Genomic DNA, 23,674 nt, shown 5'->3' on the forward strand with positions numbered 1-23,674 from the left:
GAACATGCTAACATTTGTGTGTGACAGCGTCTAATTGTTTGTGTATGCGTGTGCAAAAGCTTTTATCGCAATAATGACGAGTTTTACTTTGAGCGTCTGTTCTTATTTTTTCTTTCTTTTTTTATTTTTTTTAGCGTACATCAATACCTACAGTCGGGACAACTTGCATGTTTCCTTTCCTTTTTCAAATGAAAGCGCTTATTGATTGAATAGACATTGCATTGCATTTTAACCTATTTCATTAATTCTCTTTTATCTGAATCTACACCATTTGCCATCGCTATCGGTAACAACATTTACATTTCCTTTCCATAAAATTCCATGCTAATTAATTCCTAGGCTTCGAAAGCCTGCAATGACTACGTAGAACAACTTTTATAGAATGATTATGTCGACAGGTATCAGTGCAAAGAGCGTACGACGTTTTACGGTATGGTTCCGTCGGTTTGTATTTCAACCGGAAGTGTTGAGATTTGTTATTTGTGGTTTCATTCTTGTGGGATTGATCAAAGATCGTAATGTGTAACGAGAAATGTTGGGCTTTTCGATTGGAATTTAAGATCTACACAAAATACCCCATTTCTCCCTAATCACTATACTGAAAAGGAAAGTGGATGAAATCAATTGCTCTTTCGGGTTTGACTGTTGGTGCCAAACAGGGACGGATTTCCCAATAGGCCCGGTAGGCCCGGGCCTATGGGCGCAAGCTCCCAGGGGGCGCATGGCCGAGAGAAAAAAAATATAAAATACCTAGAAATAAAAATAAATAGCCATAATATGTTTTTTGAATTGATTTTAAAAATCAGGCTAATAAAGCACTCTGATTTTGAAGTTCATTGGAACAAATAATTGTTGGTAAAGTTCACCAATCTTTTGTTAATACATTAACGGTATTTTGTTAAGCCCAGAACCAAGTAAATTCCTCAAAAAACTTGTAATGATAAAATTGCATCGTGGAGTGGTGTTTAAGCAATTAACATATAGGCCTGATGTAATTTTTTAATAAAGGTTTTTAGGAAAGTAACTTTAATCAGACTAGGGGGCGGAAAAAATATTGGGCCTAGGGGCGCCAAAACGCTCAATCCGGCCCTGATGCCAACAAAGCAAAAACAATGGAAGGTAGCAAATAATGGATTTTTTGATACGAATTTACTAGTGTCTGGAAAAATGTTTAGTCTGGGCTCTGATCCCTCAACTGTAACTGGAAGTAACAGAAATTTATCTTTTCGTTTAAAATATTAGAAGCTGTAAGACATAGCTTAAAATATATATGGATTCATAATCCATTTTTATATAAATTTAGCTTGCAAAGAATTAATTTCAATCTTGAACCTTATCTTTGCAATCGAACTAGGAAAATTCCGGTAGATCTAGATCTTTCAATTTCAACTTATCCCTATGGTTTGGTGGTATACCATAATTTCACAATGTAAAAGGAAGCCTATTCATGTATTATAGTAACAGATTGAGGCGTGGAAGAATTAATCGGTAATATCTTCATTATTCAATATGGAATAAATTCATCATGTAGGTAGCTTTCTCGAGTGACTTATTCTCATAAGCAATAATAATAATAATAATAATAATAATAATAATAATAATAATAATAATAATAATAATAATAATAATAATAATAATAATAATAATAATAATAGTAATAATAATAATAATTATTATTATTATTCCTTTCGACAGGACCTGGGACTAATGAGGTTTTTTTTTTAATTTTAGATTTGGGTCTGGAAATGTTTGTTCCAACTTTCTCGATCTTCAGCTTCTTTTAACACTCAAAATTTCTAATTTTCAAATCATCGATCAGTTACGTTCTTCCTACTCGTCGCTTTCCTTCCATCTCTGCTTCTGTGACGGTGTGAAGAAGACAATTTCTTCGCAAGATGTGTCCAATCAATTGGCCTTCCCACGAAGGAGGTTGACTAGAAGTGCCCTCTTCTCTCTTATCCGTTTTAAAACATCTTCGTTTGTTATTTCCATTTTACCTTCTAACTTTTCCTACAACATCACATTTCGATTCTCTCTACACATATCTTCTCCAACTTCCGCAATGTCTAATCCTCTGAATCATACAGTCCAATGCTCTCCATATATAGTACTTGACCAACTTCTTCCTAAGTTCAACAGAGCCTGCTAGTTCAGAGTAATCTTTTCTTGTTTTCTTTAGCTATGGCAATTCTTGACCTGATCTCTTAGGTGACTTTCGTCAAAATCCTTCCCAGATGCTTGGAACAATCGACCTCTTCATGTTCTCTTTGTTCTTTTCTGACCAGTAACAACTCGTTTCCACGGGATATTCTCATCACTTTCGATTTTTCGATGTTGATTTTCATTCCATATAATTTCTTAGTGTCAACTATTTTGTCAGTTAACCCCTGTCGTCCTTCTTCGGTTCTAGCTATAATAACCGTATCATCTGCATATCTGATCTTGTTAGTGATATGACCTTCAATCTTGAAATCTCCAATTTCCATTAATACTTCCATCATTAATACATTCACAGCAAAATAAGTAAATGAAGCAGTTTTTAATAAGAGAAAAGGCAAATGGCTGGAAAACAACGGTGCAGAAGTGATCTAAATAGAGTTGTTGCAGTCATTTTCTCAAAAGTTTCAACGTAACAAGCATCTTAGCTCACGAAAGAAAACCAGCCATTTTCGCTCTTTATTGGATTTTTCTTTTAAAAATTAATACCACAAGGATAATATTTATCGTGAGTTCATCGTATCTTGTTCAAACTTAGTGGTAGACTTTGAAATCCTCAGAAGGTTCTCGTCAAGAAATTTGATTGCTGAGCCATGAGCCATTAAAGTTAAGGTTTGCATTTTGCCAAATTATAGCAAGAAAAAAGGTCTGGTATTCAGAACAAAATACGTGGAACAGACCGGTTATTTAACATAAGAGAATAGAACGTTAATCCTGAGACAGTTCTTTAACTATGTTGTAAATATAGAACATACTTTTATATATGAAAATGTTACAATATTGAAGGACGACCTATTTCTCTAAGAGGGAATCTTGCTGTGCACAGAACTCTGAAACACTTCGATCTCCGGCTTAAGCTTATTAAGAGCATTTAGTTACCTTTTGTGGACCTAGTGCTGGAAGCGTTTGAAATGTGGTGTTGGTGCAGAATGCTGTGCATATCATGGACCGAAAGAAAAAGGAATGAAGACGTACTAAAGGAAGTTAATGAAGGACGACAGATCATGAAGATATTAGGAAAAAGAAAAAACAGCGAACTTGGCCATCTTATTGGGCACTCCGATTGGATTACCATACTGATAAGAGAGAAAGGCAGAAGGAAAACCAGGAAGAGGAAGACCAAGGATTGAATATCTAGACGCAATCATGAGGAGAGACCTTATTAAAGTATAAAACAGCTCTTCCAAGAGAGAGAAAAACTTTAAAATTTTTATGTTGCCTACCAACCTATGGTTGAGGTGTGAAAAAGGAGATGCACTTCCCAACTTTCCCCCCCCCAACTTACCTGAGTTTGTTTTCACTTGATTGTTGCCGCCTAATAGTGTTATGAAATTAGAGTGTTATGTAATAATGTTAGGGAAGATGAAACTGTATGGGCAGAAAATATTAGCAATAGAACACTTGTTTTGTAAAGGAAATGGTAAATGTTTGTAATTTACAAATTTGTTGATTCTTTGTAAGATTTTGTGATTGCTGAGTATAGCCGATAAGTAGTGTATTGTTCTCTGATATGTACTTTATATAACATTGTTCTACATGCGGTAGTTACCTGTAGATTGGTGTGAGAGGCAAGATATTGTCGTCACTAGAATTTTAGCTTACGATGTTATGTAACTGAACTGAGTAACTGACGTTAAGTAGTCAGTACTACGCATAACACTATGCGTATAGCGGAATACAAATCAATAAAGTAATGCTTTAAATTGGAATATTTCTTACTGTGGAATCCATTGTTGGAAATATGTTGTATCGTATTTTAAACTTCAATTGCCATTTATCCCGATTTTCTACTATAATCTCACTACTAAACGTATGCGAGTCAGGACTCCAGAAGTCAGATGAAGAATGTTAGCAAATCTGATATGATTATTAGTGTAATGATGCTAGAGTGGGAGAAAGAAGGATATCCCATGAAATTTTATGGATCAGTGTTGTCCACTAGAAGTTCCCATGAAATACAGCGCACCAGCGGTGAGTGATTTACTATTGACCCATCATATTTCTCGAACATATGTATTTCTTATTTTATCTTTTCTATTCTTATATCTGAAAGGATACAAATTATTGAGTACATGGAATATTGATAGATGAAAAGCACATGGAAACCTAGGCTGTAGGGGGGGGGGATTCCAGCTGCAATTACGGAGTTTTCGTGTAATGCTTTGGGCATTTTCTTTCCAGATCAATCGCCAATCTCGTGTGGTGAACGGTTCATGGAATCTGTCCTGTGTTCAAAAGTCTTTCTTTTTCTCTTTCGAAGTCTCTGGAAAATGACTTCACTTCCGGTCGATTAGCTGTCCAATCGACTCCTTTCCTTCTCCACTTTTACTCACCAATCCTTTCTCTTTTCCATTTTACTTCCACGCCATTCCCTTACATTCTACCTTCGATCAACAATGCATTTCGTTCCTTCTCAGCCCTTTTCTACTAAAAGTTTATTATGTATTTCTCCTTTAACTAAGTTTTATTCTTCCATTTAATGCAGATGAAGAAGTATTTCTACCAGAAACATATAATCTTCATTCTTATTTAGAGTCAGTAAAAGAATTGGATTTCAAATTGTTAACTTTTGAATTTTGATCCAGATGCTGGAACGCCTCATCAAGTGCACGACACTATATTTTTCTAACTCAATGCCTTAAGAAATCTGATTTTACCGCATCCGCTTTACACTGGAAGGTGTGGAGGGTTATTGAATCAACCCTGGAATGTGAACTTAACATCAAGATTATAACCAAGAGCCTTCGTCTTATATGACTGAAAGTATAATAAATTCACATATTTCGTTCAATTATGATTCGAATATCTGATAATCATGTTTGTTTTCTCCCTGAAGTGTGTAGTTGTTAAGCACAACGAAACCCTGTTTTCGGTCTTTCAGAAAACTTTGATAACGACGTGATGTAATAGGCTTTCTTACCATAACCTTCAATTCTCATTTCGTATCCAAGTAAATTTAAAATGTTGAAACAACATAGTCTGGAAAAATAGAAATTTTGAATTAATAGATAACAGTAGTAATAATTACATTCTTATCATTATTATTACTTTATAAATTTCAGTAGATGTACTTCCATACACTTCTCTGTACAGCACTACGGAGCATTCGAAGGATAGCTGATGAAAGGAAATATTGGGATGGAATTTGATTAAGCCGTTCTTTCGTTTAGGTCCGATGGAAACTGCTCTCCGATGGATTAGATCCGATTGATGAGCATTTGTGTGTTCTCCACTCAGAACATAGATTAACAATCCTAGCTCATAAGATAGCACTGAACAATATTTTGTTGATAACATAGTACTGATAGCGGAGAACTAAAAGGACTTGCAGGAAACATTTCAAACTTGAATGGACAACTGAAAAAAATGCAAAATGAAAATAAATAAGAAGAAAACCAAAATGATAAAGTGCACAAGAGCAGGACAGGAAGGGGCTAACGTATGGCTAGAGGGAGAGAAAATCGAAGACCTTTCCGTATTTAGGAAGTCTAATATCCTTGCACCGAAGAAGTAAAAAAGACGCAAGTTCCAGAATAGCGCAGGCTAAACAAGTATTCAATAGGAAAAGAGGACTACTAACATCAAGAAATGTGCCGTTGGACGTTCAAAAACGATTTATTAAGACCCTGGTATGGAGTGTGGTACTTTATGTGTCAGAAACGTGGATACTGAGAAAAGCTGAAGTATCCAAGCTGGAGGCATTTGAAATGTGGTATTGGCGCAGAATGTCGGGCATATCATGGACCGAAAGGAAAAGGAATGAAGACATACTAAAGGAAGATAATAAAGGACGACAGATCATGAAGATAATAGGAAAAAGAAGAAACAGCATGCTTGGCCATCTCATTCAACGCTTCGATTGGATCACTGTGCTGATAGAGGGAAAGGCAGAAGGAAAACCAGGAAGAGGAAGACCAAGGATAGAATATTTAAATGCAGTCACGAAGAAGAGACCTTATCAAAGTATAAAACAGCTCTTCCAATGAAGAGAGAAGTTTTAAAATTTACATGTTGCCCACCAACCTAGGTTGAGGAGAGAAAGAAGAAAGTTCGGAAGACCAAAACTATCAAGAAACAAGATGTTTTCTATGAACCACTTGTTTACGTTACTCTACAGGAGAACAGACGTTCGTAGCTTTGGGACGGAGTTTTTTTTTCTGAAAGATCAAATTCACAGATAATAAAAGGTACGGGTCACTAAACTAAACAGCAAGTTCTGACTTCTTGAATTGAATCATGTCATGGTGTGGTTATTAAGGAGATGTTTATTTATGAAATATGAACAAAAATATAAAAGATATTTTGGAAAATTATGTCCTAAGTAAATTGTGCTTTATGAAATTTTTCATAAGAAACTATTTGCTACGTATATTATAGTGTTGTTGGAGAAATATTTATGTATGAAATATGAACAAAATCAACTGAAAAGTTTTCGGAACATTTTCTGGAAACAACTTAGCTCTCAAAAGGACATAGTTAATGAACTGTCCCATATTATTTATTTATTTATTTATTTATTTATTTATGACTTCTTTTACGTGGCGAAGTTAAGGCTCTGCAGCCTTCTCCAAGCATTTAACCACGTGCATACATTCTTTTTTTTTAAAGCACCAATATATAGAAAATATTAACAATTACAAAAGGAAAGTATTGAACCACATAAAAAAAGAATATACTACTTAAGTTAAAAAAATAGTCAAACACTTCAAAAGCAAAAATTGAAAATAATATACAATAGAGGAAACAAAATAACATGGAGAAACCTAAATTGCATATTGCATATAGCGGTACCAGAACTATGAATATATAAGCTGTACAAATTAACATAGGTTACCTATTGGTTGTGTATTCATATGTGGGTTATTAATGATCTCGTAAAACGAAGATGACTCATGAGCTACCAGTATCCTTATCTTTACTTAAGAGAAGGGAATTTACAGATTTTTTAAATTTGGCAACTGTGAAAACGTTGTGTATTAATTGAGGTAGACTGTTCCAGAGGCATGTAGTACTTACTGTGAAGGATTTTGAGTATGAATCAGAATTGTGACTGGGTATGGAGAGCAAGAAATTATCTTGTGATCTTGTGCTTCTAGTATGAAAGTCTGATAAATATAAAAATCTACAGAGTAGTTAATGTAACCTTTATTTATAAATATGAAAATACCGCCTGAGACTATTTTGAGAAAACCATCCAAAAAGAACTCATTATCAAGAGTGAGCTACTTTCTTTTCAATTTTTTAATTACAACTGATTTATACAATGTTGTAGGTTTTAATTATTTAATAGCACATTTATTTATGAAACATGAACAAAAGTACCTACATATATAAATGAAATACTGAGTTATGGAAAGTAAACAAAATCGATGTAATTGTTTTCGAGAAAACTACATTTTTAAAAATTTTAACCCTTCCGTAAACTACCCTTATTTTGGGGGTAGGAAGAAACCTCAAAAAAGCCAAGTGAAGAGCTTTATATGTAAATTTAAAGTTTAGTTTGGTTCAGAAACATTAAACACTATGTATAGAGTATATTATTTTTTCTTTCATACACATTTTCCAGAAATAAATGTAATGATAGATTTTCCACTTCATGAAACATTTTTTTTCTAAATGTGATGTCTATTACAAATAAAATCTACTGTGCAATAACGATGTAAGAACAACGAATATGTGGAACATTTTACGTTTCATTTTCCGGGAAATTTTGATCACTAGACAATAAACACAATTTTTTGCGCTAAGAAAAGGTTTAATCCTTTGGAAAATAATTAAAATTAAAATTATATAAATAACACAAATTTGTTTGTTGCATTGTATGAATATCAAAGTTGGTCATCAAATGAATAAAAGAGGACAGAGACCAAGTTTTGAGGAAAATAGTTGAAGCAGAAAGGAAGGAACATAAGAGTGAACTTGAACAACCAATACAACACTTAACTCGACAACAGCTGCCAGTTTCCAAATATCTTACGGATAACTGTTTGGAAACGTCTTAAGAAGTCCAGACACTCAGTCAAATGAAATGCGTGCCTTATGGAGTGCATACAGAGCCTATATCAGGAAGTTTTTGAAAAGAATCCTTTGGGAAGACCAATAACCAACACTTTGTGGAGATGAGTAATAAAAATATGGATTGGTTTGCTCGCATCAGAATAGCATCTAAAATACAGTTTCGAAGGTTTGTTTCTACGTCGATGAACCCTCAACCTCCTTAAGCCAAATAGTTATATTTACTGTTTTTCAATAATCGATTATTCAAAGATCATAGGCGTTTTGAAACAACTTCAAGTATGAAATTATGGAACTCAAATCTGCCCCACGATTGCAGTTAATACCTTTCCTGAGCTCTCTACCACTGAACTACAGAACTCCCATTAAGCTAAAAATGCACTGTACTATGAACGATACGTGTGTGTTTGCAGAAGGAGGATACCACTACGTCTCATCCATCACAGAACCGCAGGCTGAGATTGTAGCTAGAGTCGCGTGCAGAGTGGTATTAAATAATACGTTGTGCGTATATATTTTTAAAAATCTCCTTCTGCATTTGTGGTCCATTGCGCACCTGATAATCTGCATCTGGCCATACACAGAGATTATATTAGCCTGCCATAAGAGAGAAAAACAGGGTAGAATGAAGTCTAAGCGAAAGACCGAATGTCTGCGTTGGCATGTTTCCAGACATACAACATTAATTTGTGCTTCTGATTTATGATGGTGGACGGTGTAACCACCAATGAGAAGTCTCCATTCGCACCTGGGCTGCTCAGACATCAACGCCATCTATAAGCTAATATGCACTGCATAAATCTACTGATAGAATAACAGAGGCTACACGCATGGGGAAGTGCGTTTGACTGTTTACTTTATTCCGGAATTGTCATCGTATTAATGGGTACATAACAAGACTTTTGTTCATAAATAATTAAATTTACTAATGAAGTTAGTTCGTGGAAATACTAATTTCTTTCTAGGGCTATAAAATAAAATATTCATAAAATATTCAATACTCTAAAAGCATCTAACAGAATTTATTATCAAGTACAAAGAATCTGTTAATAATTAATAAAATGTACTAAAAGGTATGCAGAAAACATAAACAGATATATACTCGTTACAGAGTTTAAGTTTTCTGTATGGACGTGGTCTTTGGTTTCATTCTTTATAGAGCCACTTCCTTCGATATAAACGAAAGTAGTGGTTCGGATCCACTCCAAATGGATCCCGTGTCATATAGCCTTAGTGCTGAAGAGGCAGGAAAGGTGGGAAACTTAACAGAATAAATTTGTAACATGTGAACAGTTAGGGTTTGTAATTAGGCACTATTTTAACCTATAGTGTACAGCGGGAACTTGCAGAACAACAACAACAACAACAACAACAACAAATAATAATAATAATAATAATAATAATAATAATAATAATAATAATAATAATAATAATAATAATAATAATAATAATAATAATAATAATAATAATAGACTCTTTTCTAAAACAGTAGCATTTGTGATGGCCATCTAGGACCGAGTGATACCAACCCGACATTATTGTAATTATATACTGAAGCAAGAAGCACCGGTTGAAAAATGCATAGACACAGCAGAAACTATTCAACACATCACACGCTCATGCCGTATAATGGCTTCCACAGACTATCTAAAAAGATACAACAATGTTGCAAAAAGCATTGATCAGTTTTTGGCACATAACATGGAATTAATTGCCGATACCTAGCTTTACTACAAATACCAGCCAAGTTCAGTATTTGAAAACGATAAATATAAACTCTAGTGGGATCGAGAAATAAGAACGGATGTCACGGTACCTGCAAACAGATCCGACATCACTATTATTAATATAATGGACCAGGAAGTAACCCTTATAGATGTAGCAGTTACCATTAACTCATAACATACGTACAACATTCAGTACGAAAAATAAGCAAATATAAAGACCTGGTAGATGAAACCAAGAACGAGTATTATCTCAGCTACTGCAATTGCCCCTAAGAGTACTATGACGCAACTTGAGCATATAAACGCAAAACATCTTCTAACACACCTACAAAAATCATTGGTACTAGACACTTGTCATACGGTCAGGAAATTGTTTGGAGAAGAACTCTTCAAAATAATCTGCACCTGCCAGAGGCAACTGTCAAATAATGAGACTGAATCCGGTTTAAACCGATATACAGCAATAATAATAATAATAATAATAATAATAATAATAATAATAATAATAATAATAATAATAATAATAATAATAATAATAATAATAATAATAATAATAATAATAATCTATAACACTGCTACTCATTTCCATTTTCATGTTTGTTATAGTTCATCACTTTTTAAAATTTTACTGAATAACTTACAGATCATAATGAATATCACAAATTGTCGCGTAAAAGCCAGATAGTGTCTACGAAATGTTATTTTGAATGAAGAAATATCTGTCTTAAGGCCTCTTGTAATACTAAAAAAAATTGGACGCTCAGTTGATGACGTCATATTCATGGGGCACTCAAATTTCTGCACAGTGTGAAAGGTCCTGGAAACCGCTCTAGTATTTGATTTAATAACATTTCGTAAGTGTCGAATGGCTCACTTCTCAAAATTACTGTTATTTCTTGTTATTAAGTTATTTTTTAAAAAAAGACGGACAGCGTCGAGAGAAGTCAACACATTCGTTGAGATAACTCTAATTAGGAATGTATGTGAAAATGTTATTGTGCACTGAAATTTAAAAGCAGTCCATCACTGTTATGAACAAACAACAAATACTGAACATAATTGGTTGAAATTTGACTCTGCTTCACAGAAGAGGCGGTCCTTTTCCTCTTAACTACATTGATTAGCTTCCATCAGAAAGCCGCAGAAGCATTAAAAGAACTGAAAGTAAACTACGAGTATAAAACCACAAACAATACCTGCTGTAATGACTATTCTGAACAACATACATTGCAATCGAATGCACTGAATTAGGATGACGGTTTATCCGGGTGGTTTTGAGTTCCAATCCACAAACAGTGATCAAGCCACATGATCTTCTTCCCCCAACATAACATTAGTTAATGCTGTCCCCATTTGGGTCATTTCATGGGAATATTACAAATCCAGTGAATAAATCGAGTGATGTGGAGAAGTTATGTTAATGCATTGTTTCCGGGTTTACATGTGAACGTACCACTAAAGTCGAAATTGAATTCAGATAATAGAGAGAAAAGTCAACCCAGAGGAAAAATTTTACAAAAATACAGAGTGGCTCACCTTTCCTTATAAGAATTTTAATCTGTGTTCTCTATTGCATAGTCCACTAATGCACCACCTAAATCGATACATGCCTAGGGACGAAGAGGAACGTTATCACAAGCAGCTTGACAGACCCATACTGGTGTCCTGTGGAATTCTTCTGTGATAGCTCCCCGTAGTTCGACCAAATTGCGTATGTGATGTGGATACACTTTCTACTTTAAAATACCCCATAAGAAAGAGTTAGGTGGTGGCAAATCGGGAGATCAAGTTGGCCACTCCACAGACCGACTTCGACTGATCCAACGGTACGGGAATGTTTCGTTCATATTGTCTGGCATACACTAATGGTTCTAACGGTTCTAAGTCGAGTGATTGTTATCTTAACTCTCAGGCTACACAGTATTGCCATGTCGATTTTTTTTGTCCAGAGTTATAAATACTACAGTCAGACAAACAATGAGCCACAATGTATTGTATAAATAAGTAATGAAAATAATGTTGTTTGTGTGACCGCATTACGGGAAAACGGCTCGGCATTTTGAAGGGAAGTTTTGAATACAGTTAGCACTTATCTTAAACTTGTTCTTCATAATGTCACTTTTATTAAAATTCATATCCTAAGGAGGGCACGGTTTAGGCAGGAGTCAAAATTTGGCTAATGTCAAAAATAGAGAATCTATGAGCTTAAGTTACCCAGGTGGAACTGGAAATATAAAATTAACTATAATACTCACCTGTTTGTATTTCTTGATTCAAAGTAAAGTTTGTGATATTGGGATTATAGGGTTCTTTAGGTTTAACACATGCTGTACATAAAAAATCTTCACATACCTATTGTTACTATTCTCAGTGAACATTCCAAATTATATTCAAACTAACATTTTTTGACTTGCAATATTTCCCTTTCTAGACAATTGGCTCCACATAGAATGATAATGTGTTGATGATGTTCCACAAATTATACCTATTGAAACTGTTATTTCTGATTTCCAAGCCTATGAGGAATTTTTATTTCCTATTACTTTTCTTGATGTAATTTTTAATCTTCTTAACAACATCAAAATCAACTTCATAGTAACAGATTAGCATGTGGAAGTCCACTCTGAGAGAGAAAAAACGTATGAGGATTACGTAAAAACGTAGGTTAGATGAGTAAATCCTGCAGTTCTTGGATTTAACTTACAATCTTATTGTAACATTTTGCAGCAAATGTATAACTGAAAATGTATATTTTATACATATTTTCCTTATAAGGGTTCGAATAAACGTACTTTCCATATATAGTCAGTCAGGATCTCACACACAGATGGACGCATATAACATATTGCTGACGTATGTAATATACGGAAGACTGTTAGATATCAGACATCCTGTAGCGGTATGATGTAATATCTAAGTGGGAAAAGGGCAGTACATATGTAGCATATAGATAACGTTTGCTGCGTACAAATTTCAGTTGTAAACATAAGGATTCCGTATATTTGTACAACATAACGCTGTCCGAATAACGGATTTTTCTTAGTGTACACATCATTAATTTAGAGGAAGCCAGTTCACAAGAAAGGGAAATTTTGCAAACCAAGAAACTTTACTTTGTATGTAATTTGAAATGTCCACTGAGACCAGCGGCGCAAATCTGTCTTCAACATTGGGGGGAGGGGACGGGTAATACCGTTCCCCGTTCCCATATATATATATATATATATATATATATATATATATATATATATATATATATATATATATATATATATATATATATATATATTGCGATGTCCAAAATATTTATGAAGTAGAAAAAGAATGCTGTGGAGGATCAGAGGAGCAGAGTTCCCTTCAACGTTGGGAAGTTGGCAGATTTGAGGCTTATTGGGGGGGACATCAATTTCATCTCACGTTCCTGTGTGACAATCGGACAAATCATTTTTTTCTCCAAAACACATTTCAAATCGGATTATTGGGGGGTACAGTACCCCTCACTTCCAAGATTGGAGACGACATGTCCCCTCATCCCCTCGTGATTTGCGCCAGTGACTGAGACTAATATCAATAGGCGTGTGAAGATCTTTATGTACAACATGTATGGCCTAAAGAATCATCGTTGAAGGTTAGTAATATCTGTGATCCCAATATATCAGAAATTTTACTCTGGTAAGTACTATAGTTAAATCACAGCATGCATTTCATATACTGTCAACCAGTAATATTAAAATTATTTTGAAACATATCTTAGCGTACTTGAAATTTCCGCTTTCAGGATGAGAACTGTTCCATTTCTATAATAATTTAATTTCCCACTTTGTATTCATAAAAGAGTGAAAGTGATGAAAGAAGTGAACGGTTTAAAATAAATTTGACAGTGGTTGATGAAGCCAACTTGTTCAGTTAGTTGACGAAACTGTCACACAGTCATTTTAAAATAAACGTTGTTTTGTTCAGAGATTTTTTTACTAGTTCAAACTAAATAGAAATAGTGAAGAACAATGTGCAAATGTAGAGTGCACACCTCCAGAGGAATGTAATCGAATCGAAAAGCAAATAAATGAAATTTATTAGATGAGAAGTTGTTCTGAGTCAATATGAAGACAGAAACAATTGCAATAAAATTGAATATTATTGTATTGTGGAAAGAAATATTTTTCATTAAGCACAGAATTTCTAGAAGATTTAGAGGGGGAGAAAAGCAAGAGGGTTAGAAAAATGATTGGGGGAGGGATTAGAAAGCTCTTGGATACTTACATCTTTTCCTTTTTTCTCTTTCTTTTTTTTACCGAAAGAATGGAGAGAGAAAAAGAATAGTTTGAAAGTTGGTCGGACCGTTTTTAAGATTCACTGGGGTTCGAAGCTCCTCTGGGATTAGACGCTGTAAAACTGGCAACAGAAAGTAATTTCCTTTTTTGACGAAGCAAGGGAGAAGGCGATGAACAAAGTTAAGATGTTTCCTTTCTCCTCTCAAAGATTAAATCTTTCTGCTTTGATGTGGGTGTGGAAGGGTGAATGATAATCACAAAACCCCTTTCATAATATTATGGACTTTGGTAGATTACGAGGATTACCGTGAGATATGATTCTCAGAATATGTGGGTACATTCACTTTCGTTCAGTCCACTTCGTTAGAAGACTAACGTTAACTGTTGAGTTCCAGTGCTATCTTCAGTCCATTGGTTTATATATGAAAGTACTCTGTTCTCATGTGAACTCTTCTGAGAAAAATCGCCCCATATTGCTCCATTATATTATATTGTAGAGCTCTTAATGAAATATTGTTTTTTGAAATATAAACAAAAGCGTAGTCGGTAAAACTCTCGCCTTCGGTGCGAGCAAGTGCCGGGTTCTATTCCCGGTGGGGGCACTCGGTCGACAAAGTGTAAAAAGATTTTTCCGGCCAGCCATTCTGAATGAGGTTTACCTCATTCCCACCAGACAAATGCCGGTGTGGTACCTAGCATAATGGTCTCAGGCCGCTTCCTTCCTTTCCCAATCCTTTTCCCCTGATAATGGGCTCACTAAGGGACTTCATCCCTCACAGACTGACTGTATACAATAGTACATTACAAACTATGTACATTCCATGACATCAGGAGTCCCCCAAGAATTCACAAGATGGCAGGGACTCTAAGATGTCACAGGTACGTGTTCCTGGCCTGTACTATTGTGCACTGTTGCAATTGACAGTTAAACACGTTTGAAACGACATTTTTTTCGTCTTTTTTCTCGTGCTGTATCTTTATGGTGGTGTGTGTGTTCATCCATCTCCTTACATGTAATGTTTACATATAAACTAACCTTCCGTTTGCTGACTTTTGCAGTGACCCTCGTGTATATATATGGAATTAGGCGTAAAATGTTTTACGATAATGTTTTGATTACTTTAAAATTGTATGTACTCGTACGCTGTAAATCATTCTGTTTCCTACAATTAAGTTAGACAGAAAAGTTTAAAAAAATGTTGGTAAAAGAATGAGAAATAAATTATAAATATCTACAATATTTTCTTTTTCCGTAATGATCTTTTAAGATGTAGAGTAGAGTACATAACAAACATTTATAAAGTACATTGAGAAAAAAAGTTGATTTTTAGTGTAGAAAATCCGGAGGCGAAATTTAGCAGAATTCTGTATCACACACAAGATTTTTTTTTAATCGACGTCCGAATACGTATAAAAAGAAAACTTATATAAAAGATCAAAAGCTTTAATGTCTAGATATGCTCTACTTAGTCTTTCTTATTAGGAACTAAGCCCGTTCTAATTTCATTGCCTCTAGACTGATGCATACAATCACATTTACAATTCCTTCTGTACATTTCTTAGCTTCAATGAGTCTAGTTTAGAATATTCACTCTATTTCACATACATTATCAAGTGAAAACACTTTGAAATGAAGCAGTCATGGACCTGTCTCTCCTTTTATTTTTTGCTAGATTCTGCTTTAGGTAACCATAAAAATCAGGATATTTATCATTTGGCTACATCTCACCAACCTTAGCATTTCCTAATTCAGAGACTTGCTCTAGCCTATGATTTCATGTGTAATAAAATGATAATGAAAGTGAATCATGTGAAATCAAATTTTTGTGCTCTTCCACCGGAGTTCGAACCCGAAACCATGAGCACTAAAGGACACGTCCTTGCCATTAGACCAGCGGGGAGGTCACACTACGTTGGAGACTAGATGTTACATACGTACTCTTGATTTTTGTACATTTTTAGTAAAAAAAAATTCTAACTGCTGTAACGTACTCAATTCTTTTCCCGTATATTTATTTCTAGCCAGAAACAAAATCTACATTGTACAGAAGAACGAGATTGTGTAATGTCAGTACAGAAGTAAATAATGTTTATCTAAGTACATAACCATGATTTTCTGTATCCTGCACTTGCCAACAGAGGACACACATGATTTCCGTTTATTAGCGAGTGTACAGATTAGTCGTGGCTAAGCAACGAACCTGTACATAACTTGTACAGAATATCTTGTGTATGATGTAGAATCCTGCTAAAGTTCACCTTCCTGACCCAGTGAATCTTCCGCGCGGGTGCATCCCTGACTCTGTTACTTGTTATGAAGCATAGTGTGTGTTTTCCTTAATTAAGGATTACTTCTGTTGGCAGAGTTTAAAATTGATAGAGAATAAGGTTCCATCAATTAAATTTTTTTACTCGTTTTAATTCGGTAGTGTCATTTTAGTTTTGCTTTAGGGGCGATGGGGAGGTGAGAACTTTCCACCGAAGGAAGTATTCCCCGTTTTCTTTAAAAGTATATTGATTACAATGTATATGTTTCAAATTTACGGGCGAAGTTACCTCATACTGACACCCTAAATCTCTTCCAGCCCAACAATGCAGGTATCGCTAATGTCTCATTTTGTTTTATGTGTATTTACGTTGTTATTTATCTTTTCAAGGATTATGGGTCTGAATTTCACCTTAACTGACTGTCAGTTCCATCCACCAATCAGAATGAGTGATGTAAGTGAGCAGGGTGTATAGCTCGAACACTAGAATTTCCTTGTCTCATGAACCCCGGACGTCGAAACAACAGAATAACGTCGTTTAATTTTTATAACCATGCAAACATTGGTAACTCCGTTCATGGAGATTGATTTTGTTATCCTGCACGACATCTCGAGGTATCGATCCAAAATTAATATCGTATGTGTTATGACGTCATGGCTTCATCAATCATAAAGCATTTCCATGTCTGTGTTGTTTCGGGGGTTCAGAAGAGAACGCAGTGCTCCTTCAACGAAGCAGGTCGAGGTCACAGACAGTGTCAAACCTTTGTCAGTCTTTCTTGCATGAAAGCTAACCTCCAAATCTGTATTGTTGGCAACAATGAAGACTAACCTACAAATAGAAAGAGGAAAAGTGTTTACGTCATAAATGATTTTTCAAGCTATTTATATGAAAAAACAGCGATGGAGCAAATGTTATAATTTCATTTTCTCCCTTTGCAAAACCAAACAATAGCTGACGTCATATAATCCTGGTGGTATCAGTGCGTGGTTTTGTTCCGTATTTATTCCGACTGTGACGTCAGCTCTGCAAATGCTTTCGACCTCAACATTTCATGATGAATGTCAGAAAAAAAATCTATTGTCTCGCACAAGAACGGGAAATCCGTTGGTTTAATTTTTAAAATTTATTATGCAGAGAGATAGAGAGAGAATAATTTTGTTAAAAATTTAATACTGTCTTGCTTTTAGTATTAATTTTATGGAAAATTCATTCTAACAACTCTTAATACTGTTTGTTTAATGAACACATGTCCAGAACGTTGTTCTGGTACTTAACACAATTTCTCTTAGACCATTTGTTCGACTTATTTCATGCAAAGAGGTCTGATGATATAAATAAAATGTTCACTTGAGAGGGCGTACACTAGTGGATAGCGTTCTTATTTCGGCGTCAGACCTTAGATTCTAATCTAACTGTATTTCCAGGGGTGTCGCTTGAGACTGCAGGTAGCTATATTTATCCTCCTGAGTTTGAAGTATATTCACATTTTAACGAATAGTTAGAATAATATATTGAAGTCTGCAGAAGACAATAAAAGAAGATATCGCTTATGAATAAATGAGGTTTAAGGGTCTTCACTACAGCGAAATTAAACTACCACTAAGTTTAGAGTTTTTCTGTATTATCTTCAAAACAAACAAAAATATTCGAAAAGCAGAAACGTAGTGAACTAGACAATACGATTTTGTATGTGATACCGTTATCACAACTCATCTATTTGCTTTCGATTTGCAACTGTAGATAGATTTAGCATTTTCTTTTTTTTTTTTTTTTTTTTTTGCGAGTTCTGTAAATAGCGGCATACCAAAGTCAGATAAGTGAATTGTGATAAAGGTATCATATACAAAATCGTATTATCTAGTTCACTAGGTTTCTGCTTTTCGAATACTTTTATTTGTTTTGAAGATATTACAGAAAACTCTAAAATTAGCAGTAGTTTAATTTCGATGTAATGAAGATCCTCACCTCACCTATGTTAAAATTTTGATCGAGATTGATCGTTTGGTTTAAGAGTTATCAATTTATATTTATTCTTTTTAACTCCTACCTCTCCTCATCCCTAAGTTATATCGTGAAAGTAAATATGTAAATACCATCCCAGGCCCGAACCTCATCTATGTTGAAAATTTAATTGAGATCGGTCGGGTGGTTCAAGAATGATGAAGTCATAAAGACAGTTAGTTTCATTTTTATTTTTTTAACATATACATCTCCCTCTCTCCGTCCCCTACGTTGCACCGTCAAACTGAAATGATAAAAGTCGTCCCAGATCCGAACCTTATCTATGTTGAAAGTTTGGTAGAGATCGGTCTGGTGGTTCAAGAGTTACTGCGTTTTATTCGTTTTTATATATCAACACTCCTCCCCTCCTCCACCCCCTAAGTTCTACCGTTAAGGACCTTCACTATATCGAAATTAAACTACTGCTAACTTCAGAGTTTTTCTGTAATATCTTCAAAACAAATAAAAATATTCGAAAAGCGGAAACGTAGTGAACTAGACAACACGATTTTGCATGTGATACCTTTACCACAATTGACCTATCTGCTTTTGGTATGCCACTATTTACAGAAACCAGAAAAAATGCTAAATCTATGTACAGTTGCAAATCGAAAGCACACGATATTTGTAAAAGCATAGTGTATTAATATGTGCGACCATCAAGTAACATATGTTTTAACAAAAATGTTAAAATTGTAGATAGTAAAAAAAAAAATCATGTGGACTGTAAAATTTCTACTTCAAAGATTACCGGTATTTGAGTATAATATATTTGTATCGCATAGAAAGTGAACGTAAATGAATTGCTATAATACAATGTATTTAACAATTAAGTGTCTTTATAATTCCATCTCTCTCTACACACACACATACACACACACACACACACACACAGAGAGAGAGAGAGAGAGAGAGAGAGAGAGAGAGAGAGAGAGACAACAACACACATAAAAACAGAGAAAGAAAGGAATCCAACAACCTTATTAGCAAGTTGAACTTGAAACTTCGTGACGTCATCGAGTTTGACCAATATGAGTTCTAATTGAACTATGCGTTGGACGAAACTCTTGGGATCGACGAAAATGCTAACGGATTTCAATACAGTACGCTTTCCGCTGTTCCTGATTATAACTGTACAGTACGAACAGCAGGCTACAATGTTCGTAAATTGTTTTTGCGATATGCTTAATGTTTTTTTAAAGTATACTACAGTGAACTCCGGCCTGCCCCTTCCTCCACATTAGGGAGTCTATTGCACACTTAATAGCCAATCAGATTTGATTATACTTAAGAGTGTGTTAAAAAGTGGCGCTGTTAAGCTGTCTCTCTTGGCTTCACAAGTCGAAGAGACAGATCATCAGAATCAGCTGTAGTGACAAAATATAGTCTGCTAAAGACTATGACGCAAAACTTATATTTGTTCATGAATTTATGCTCCCAAAAGAATCTCATATTTGAAGTTAAATCGATGCAAAACAACACTTATATTCTAGGCTTTATATACTGTACATTGCCATAGTCCAAGTATATGAGGTATGTACCCTCTGAAACCCAAGTATGTAAAGTTTTAACCTCACCAATATTTTGTGAGGTTCAACGAAAAAATCTATTAAAGTCAAAAACACTCTTATTGTAGAAAACTTCCTTATGGCACAGTGGCGTATTTAGGGGGGTGGCTTCCGGGCTTAAGCCCCCCCCGAAATCTTACTTAGTATAGTAAAGTAAATGAAATACCTTGCAGAATTTTCACATTTCCAGGCAAAGCTCCCTCCCCGAAAGTTAGCAAAGCCCCTCCCGAAACAAAATCGTAAATACGCCACTGTTATGGCATATGCGCAAAGTTGTTCTATCTATAATTCCAGTATAACCTCGTTTATCCGGCACTCGTTGATCCGGATCAGATATGTAGACATTTTTTTAAAAACAAAAATAATATTCACATAATTAATAATGTTCACATAGAAGAAGATGACGTGGACGAGGATGGAGCGATCACACAGCAACAGAGAACGACACACGCAGATGCTGTGCACCAATTGCCAGACATCATGGCGTACTAGGAATGCCAGTTTTATACCACGACAGCTAAACTAATAATGATAAAGCGTTTGCACGACCGTGCTTCATTCAAACGCCATACATGTTGGAAACAGAATACAGTGGACCAATTCTGTGTTAACAAATCATTGAGAAATTTATCGTAATAAACGGTTAATCTGCTTATTTAAGAAATTGTTTTGTTTATTACTCATATTACCCGGATTATCCGTATTTTCGATTTTCCAGATTGCCTTTTGTCCCAGTTAGTCCGGATAAAGGAGGTTGTATTGTACTCTGTATGACATGAACATAAAACTACTGTTTTCGCTGGAATCACTTGCTCTTCTTCCTATCCCCGCCCAGACGGTGTTAATTACTAATGCAGTATAAAAATGCAATGTAAGAAGAATCGAGTGGAGAATTTTTAAGCTCTTCTACCTTGCTATGTCAAACAGAAAATCTATTTTTTAAAAAAACGGATCAGTTAAAGCTGTCGGAAAGCTTATTAATGATTGTTATTTGCATTTGCTACTTACGGACGATAACATTATAAAAGAACCTTTTTACGGAAACCTATTCATGAAACGTATTATATTTCACATTTCTTGTAATTACTTTTTAAATATCCCTTTCCTACGCAACATTCATTTTAGTTTAGGAGAAAATAATGCACGCTTTAAATTTAGTAGGAGAAAACAATGAGAATAAATGAAATGTGATTAACTCACCTCCGTAATTTGGTCTCACTCGTTTGTCGTAGCTTACACTGAAGGAATCCAAGATGGCTGAGATATTTACGTCCCCAAGCATACTTCCGCCCGCTTGACTGTAAAAGAGAAATTTTAGAAAGGTAATTAGATAATGACGTTAGAATAACATTCTAAAATTCATGAAATTACACATATACAAAGGTAAATAGACACACAAAAATGTAATAATTCATCATTTGAGAGCATCTAATGAAAATGAAGTTAGGTATTGTCAGTACTTTCCATTCAACATATATTGTATAAAGTATGTGAAAATTACATTGGCAAGGTTGAGTTGATTTTGAGTTTAACGTCCCGTTCAGCAGCGAGGATATATGAGGCGTGGACCTACTGATTAATAGGGATGCGCACGAGACAAGATTTGAGGCTGTCTCGTCTCGAAAATGTGCTGTAAAAGTGATGTCTCGACTCGAAAAATGTATATTTCTCTATTGGAAGAGCTTTGTCTCGACTCGAATTTTGTGAGAAAAATTCTGTCTTGACTCGTCTCGTGCGCACTTCTACTGATTAACGTGGAATCCGAACCACATGAGCTCCCGCCAGCAATCGAACTCGGATCTCCCACGCTAAAGGCGCGTCGTACGCTAACTGCTTAGCTATTTAGCAAGATTCGGCACTTAATTTATTATGGTAAGTGAAATCAAACATTTCTAATGATCACCTGAAGGGAACACGTCTGAATGTTTGCAAATTAATTGTGTCATTGAAATTTCAAGAGGGAGAAGGAAGTTGAGAACAAGAATTTTAGGAATTATTAAAAAATGGATCAAAAGATTGCGATCTTGGTCAATAATTGGTCAATCAAAATTTTTGAATGGTCCCTAAATAAAGTTTTCGTTTTTTCTACGGAACAAGCACATCAAACTGAGTTAAGTAATAGGGGGCGCGGTGGCTCAGTGGTAGAGCGTTCACCTTTGGTGCTTGGGACGTGGATTCAAACCCTGCTCCCGTCAAGTGAACTTTGTGTTGGACAAACACCGTGCTCGTGGGTTTTCTCGGGGTTCTCCAGTTTCCTCCCACTTTCTTCATTCCACCATTTCACTCATCTCTCATCGTCACCGTCTCCTTTAGCCTAACCGGCATAATCGTGGGACGTAAAACTTAAAGATTTCATTTTTTTAGTTAAGTAATAGTTTGGGTTTGGCTATAATAGGGCTGTCCAAATGGCGGCCCGCGGGCCGCATGTGGCCCGCCAGGCAGTTTTCTACGGCTCACAAAGCTTTCACGATTCACAATTTTTATTACTGATAGTATTTTCATTTATATTTATTCATTCGTTTAATGTTTCCACTCTTCTTTCGAAATAACGCATCCATTTAGCGCTTCTGTACAACAAAAAGGGAGCGGGCATCCACGACAACAGCTTTCCCTAAAAACTGTGAGTTTGGTCGGAAAAGAGTGTCAATGTTTGATAGTACTTATTTGTGTGAAAGTGCATTTTCCACCATGAAAATTGTGAAGAATCGCTTTAGAAATTGCCTTGGAGATTCTTCTCTTTTACATCTCCTGCGGCTCGCAACAATAGGAATGGATGTAGATATCCCAGTCCTTGTAAACGCTGCTAGTCACCCTCATTTGTGACAAATTGAATAGGTAATATTTCAAATACTTTTTTATATTTTCTTTTGTAGCGTAATAATAATAATAATAATAATAATAATAATAATAATAATAATAATAATAATAATAATAATAATAATAATAATAATAATAATAATAATAATAATAATTATTATTATTATTATTATTATTATTATTATTATTATTATTATTATTATTATTATTATTATTATTATTATTATTATTTAGCTGCGGCCCTCCACTTTACTAGTAAAGATGGTTATGGCCCTCAGGCTGATTATAATTGGACACCACTGGGCTATACTATAAGTAGTTCTCCAGATATAAGGCCTACAAGAAAATTTTTGATTCAAATATGTATATTGGATCTTTGATCCAAAATAGCTTAGCTATTTAAATATACTATAAATAATTTGTTTAAATTATGTTAGATATATTTTACAATAACACTGGTCATCATGATTTTCTCACAAAACAAGTCAATGCTGAGCCTGTAGCAATTTGTCCTGCTGAATCTAATCTAATCTAATCTATTTAATGTAAATAAAATAAAGAGTTTGTTTGTGTGTTTGTTTATCTGTCTGTGTGCGGCCTGGGGACCAGACGAGTGGAACGAGAGTTACCAAATTTTGGTCAGAGGTACCTTGGCTCAGGCCCCGGATCAAGACGAAGCCATTCTTTAAATTTCGAACCAGGGAGGTTTCGAGGGGGGGAAGCGTTTTCCGAAACCGGCTTGGGAACCAGACAAATTGGCCGAGAGTTACCAAATTTTAGTCACGAA

General features: G+C 35.0%; 1 protein-coding gene across 9 annotated transcripts in view; it reads right to left on the reverse strand.

Annotated features, from left to right (window-relative positions):
• Rdl (Resistant to dieldrin) overlaps positions 1–23,674 on the reverse strand; it is a 555,185-nt gene that overhangs the window by 223,593 nt on the left and 307,918 nt on the right. For all 9 annotated transcript variants that reach the window (XM_081727619.1, XM_081727614.1, XM_081727620.1 and 6 more), the window contains exon 2: positions 21,271–21,368. In XM_081727619.1, the coding sequence (XP_081583745.1) occupies positions 21,271–21,368 (98 nt within the window). The remainder of the gene's footprint in view (positions 1–21,270; positions 21,369–23,674) is intronic.

The sequence above is a fragment of the Thermobia domestica genome, chromosome 10, assembly GCF_964235325.1.
Source record: "Thermobia domestica chromosome 10, izTheDome1.hap1.1, whole genome shotgun sequence".
Taxonomy (NCBI): Eukaryota; Metazoa; Arthropoda; class Insecta; order Zygentoma; family Lepismatidae; genus Thermobia; species Thermobia domestica.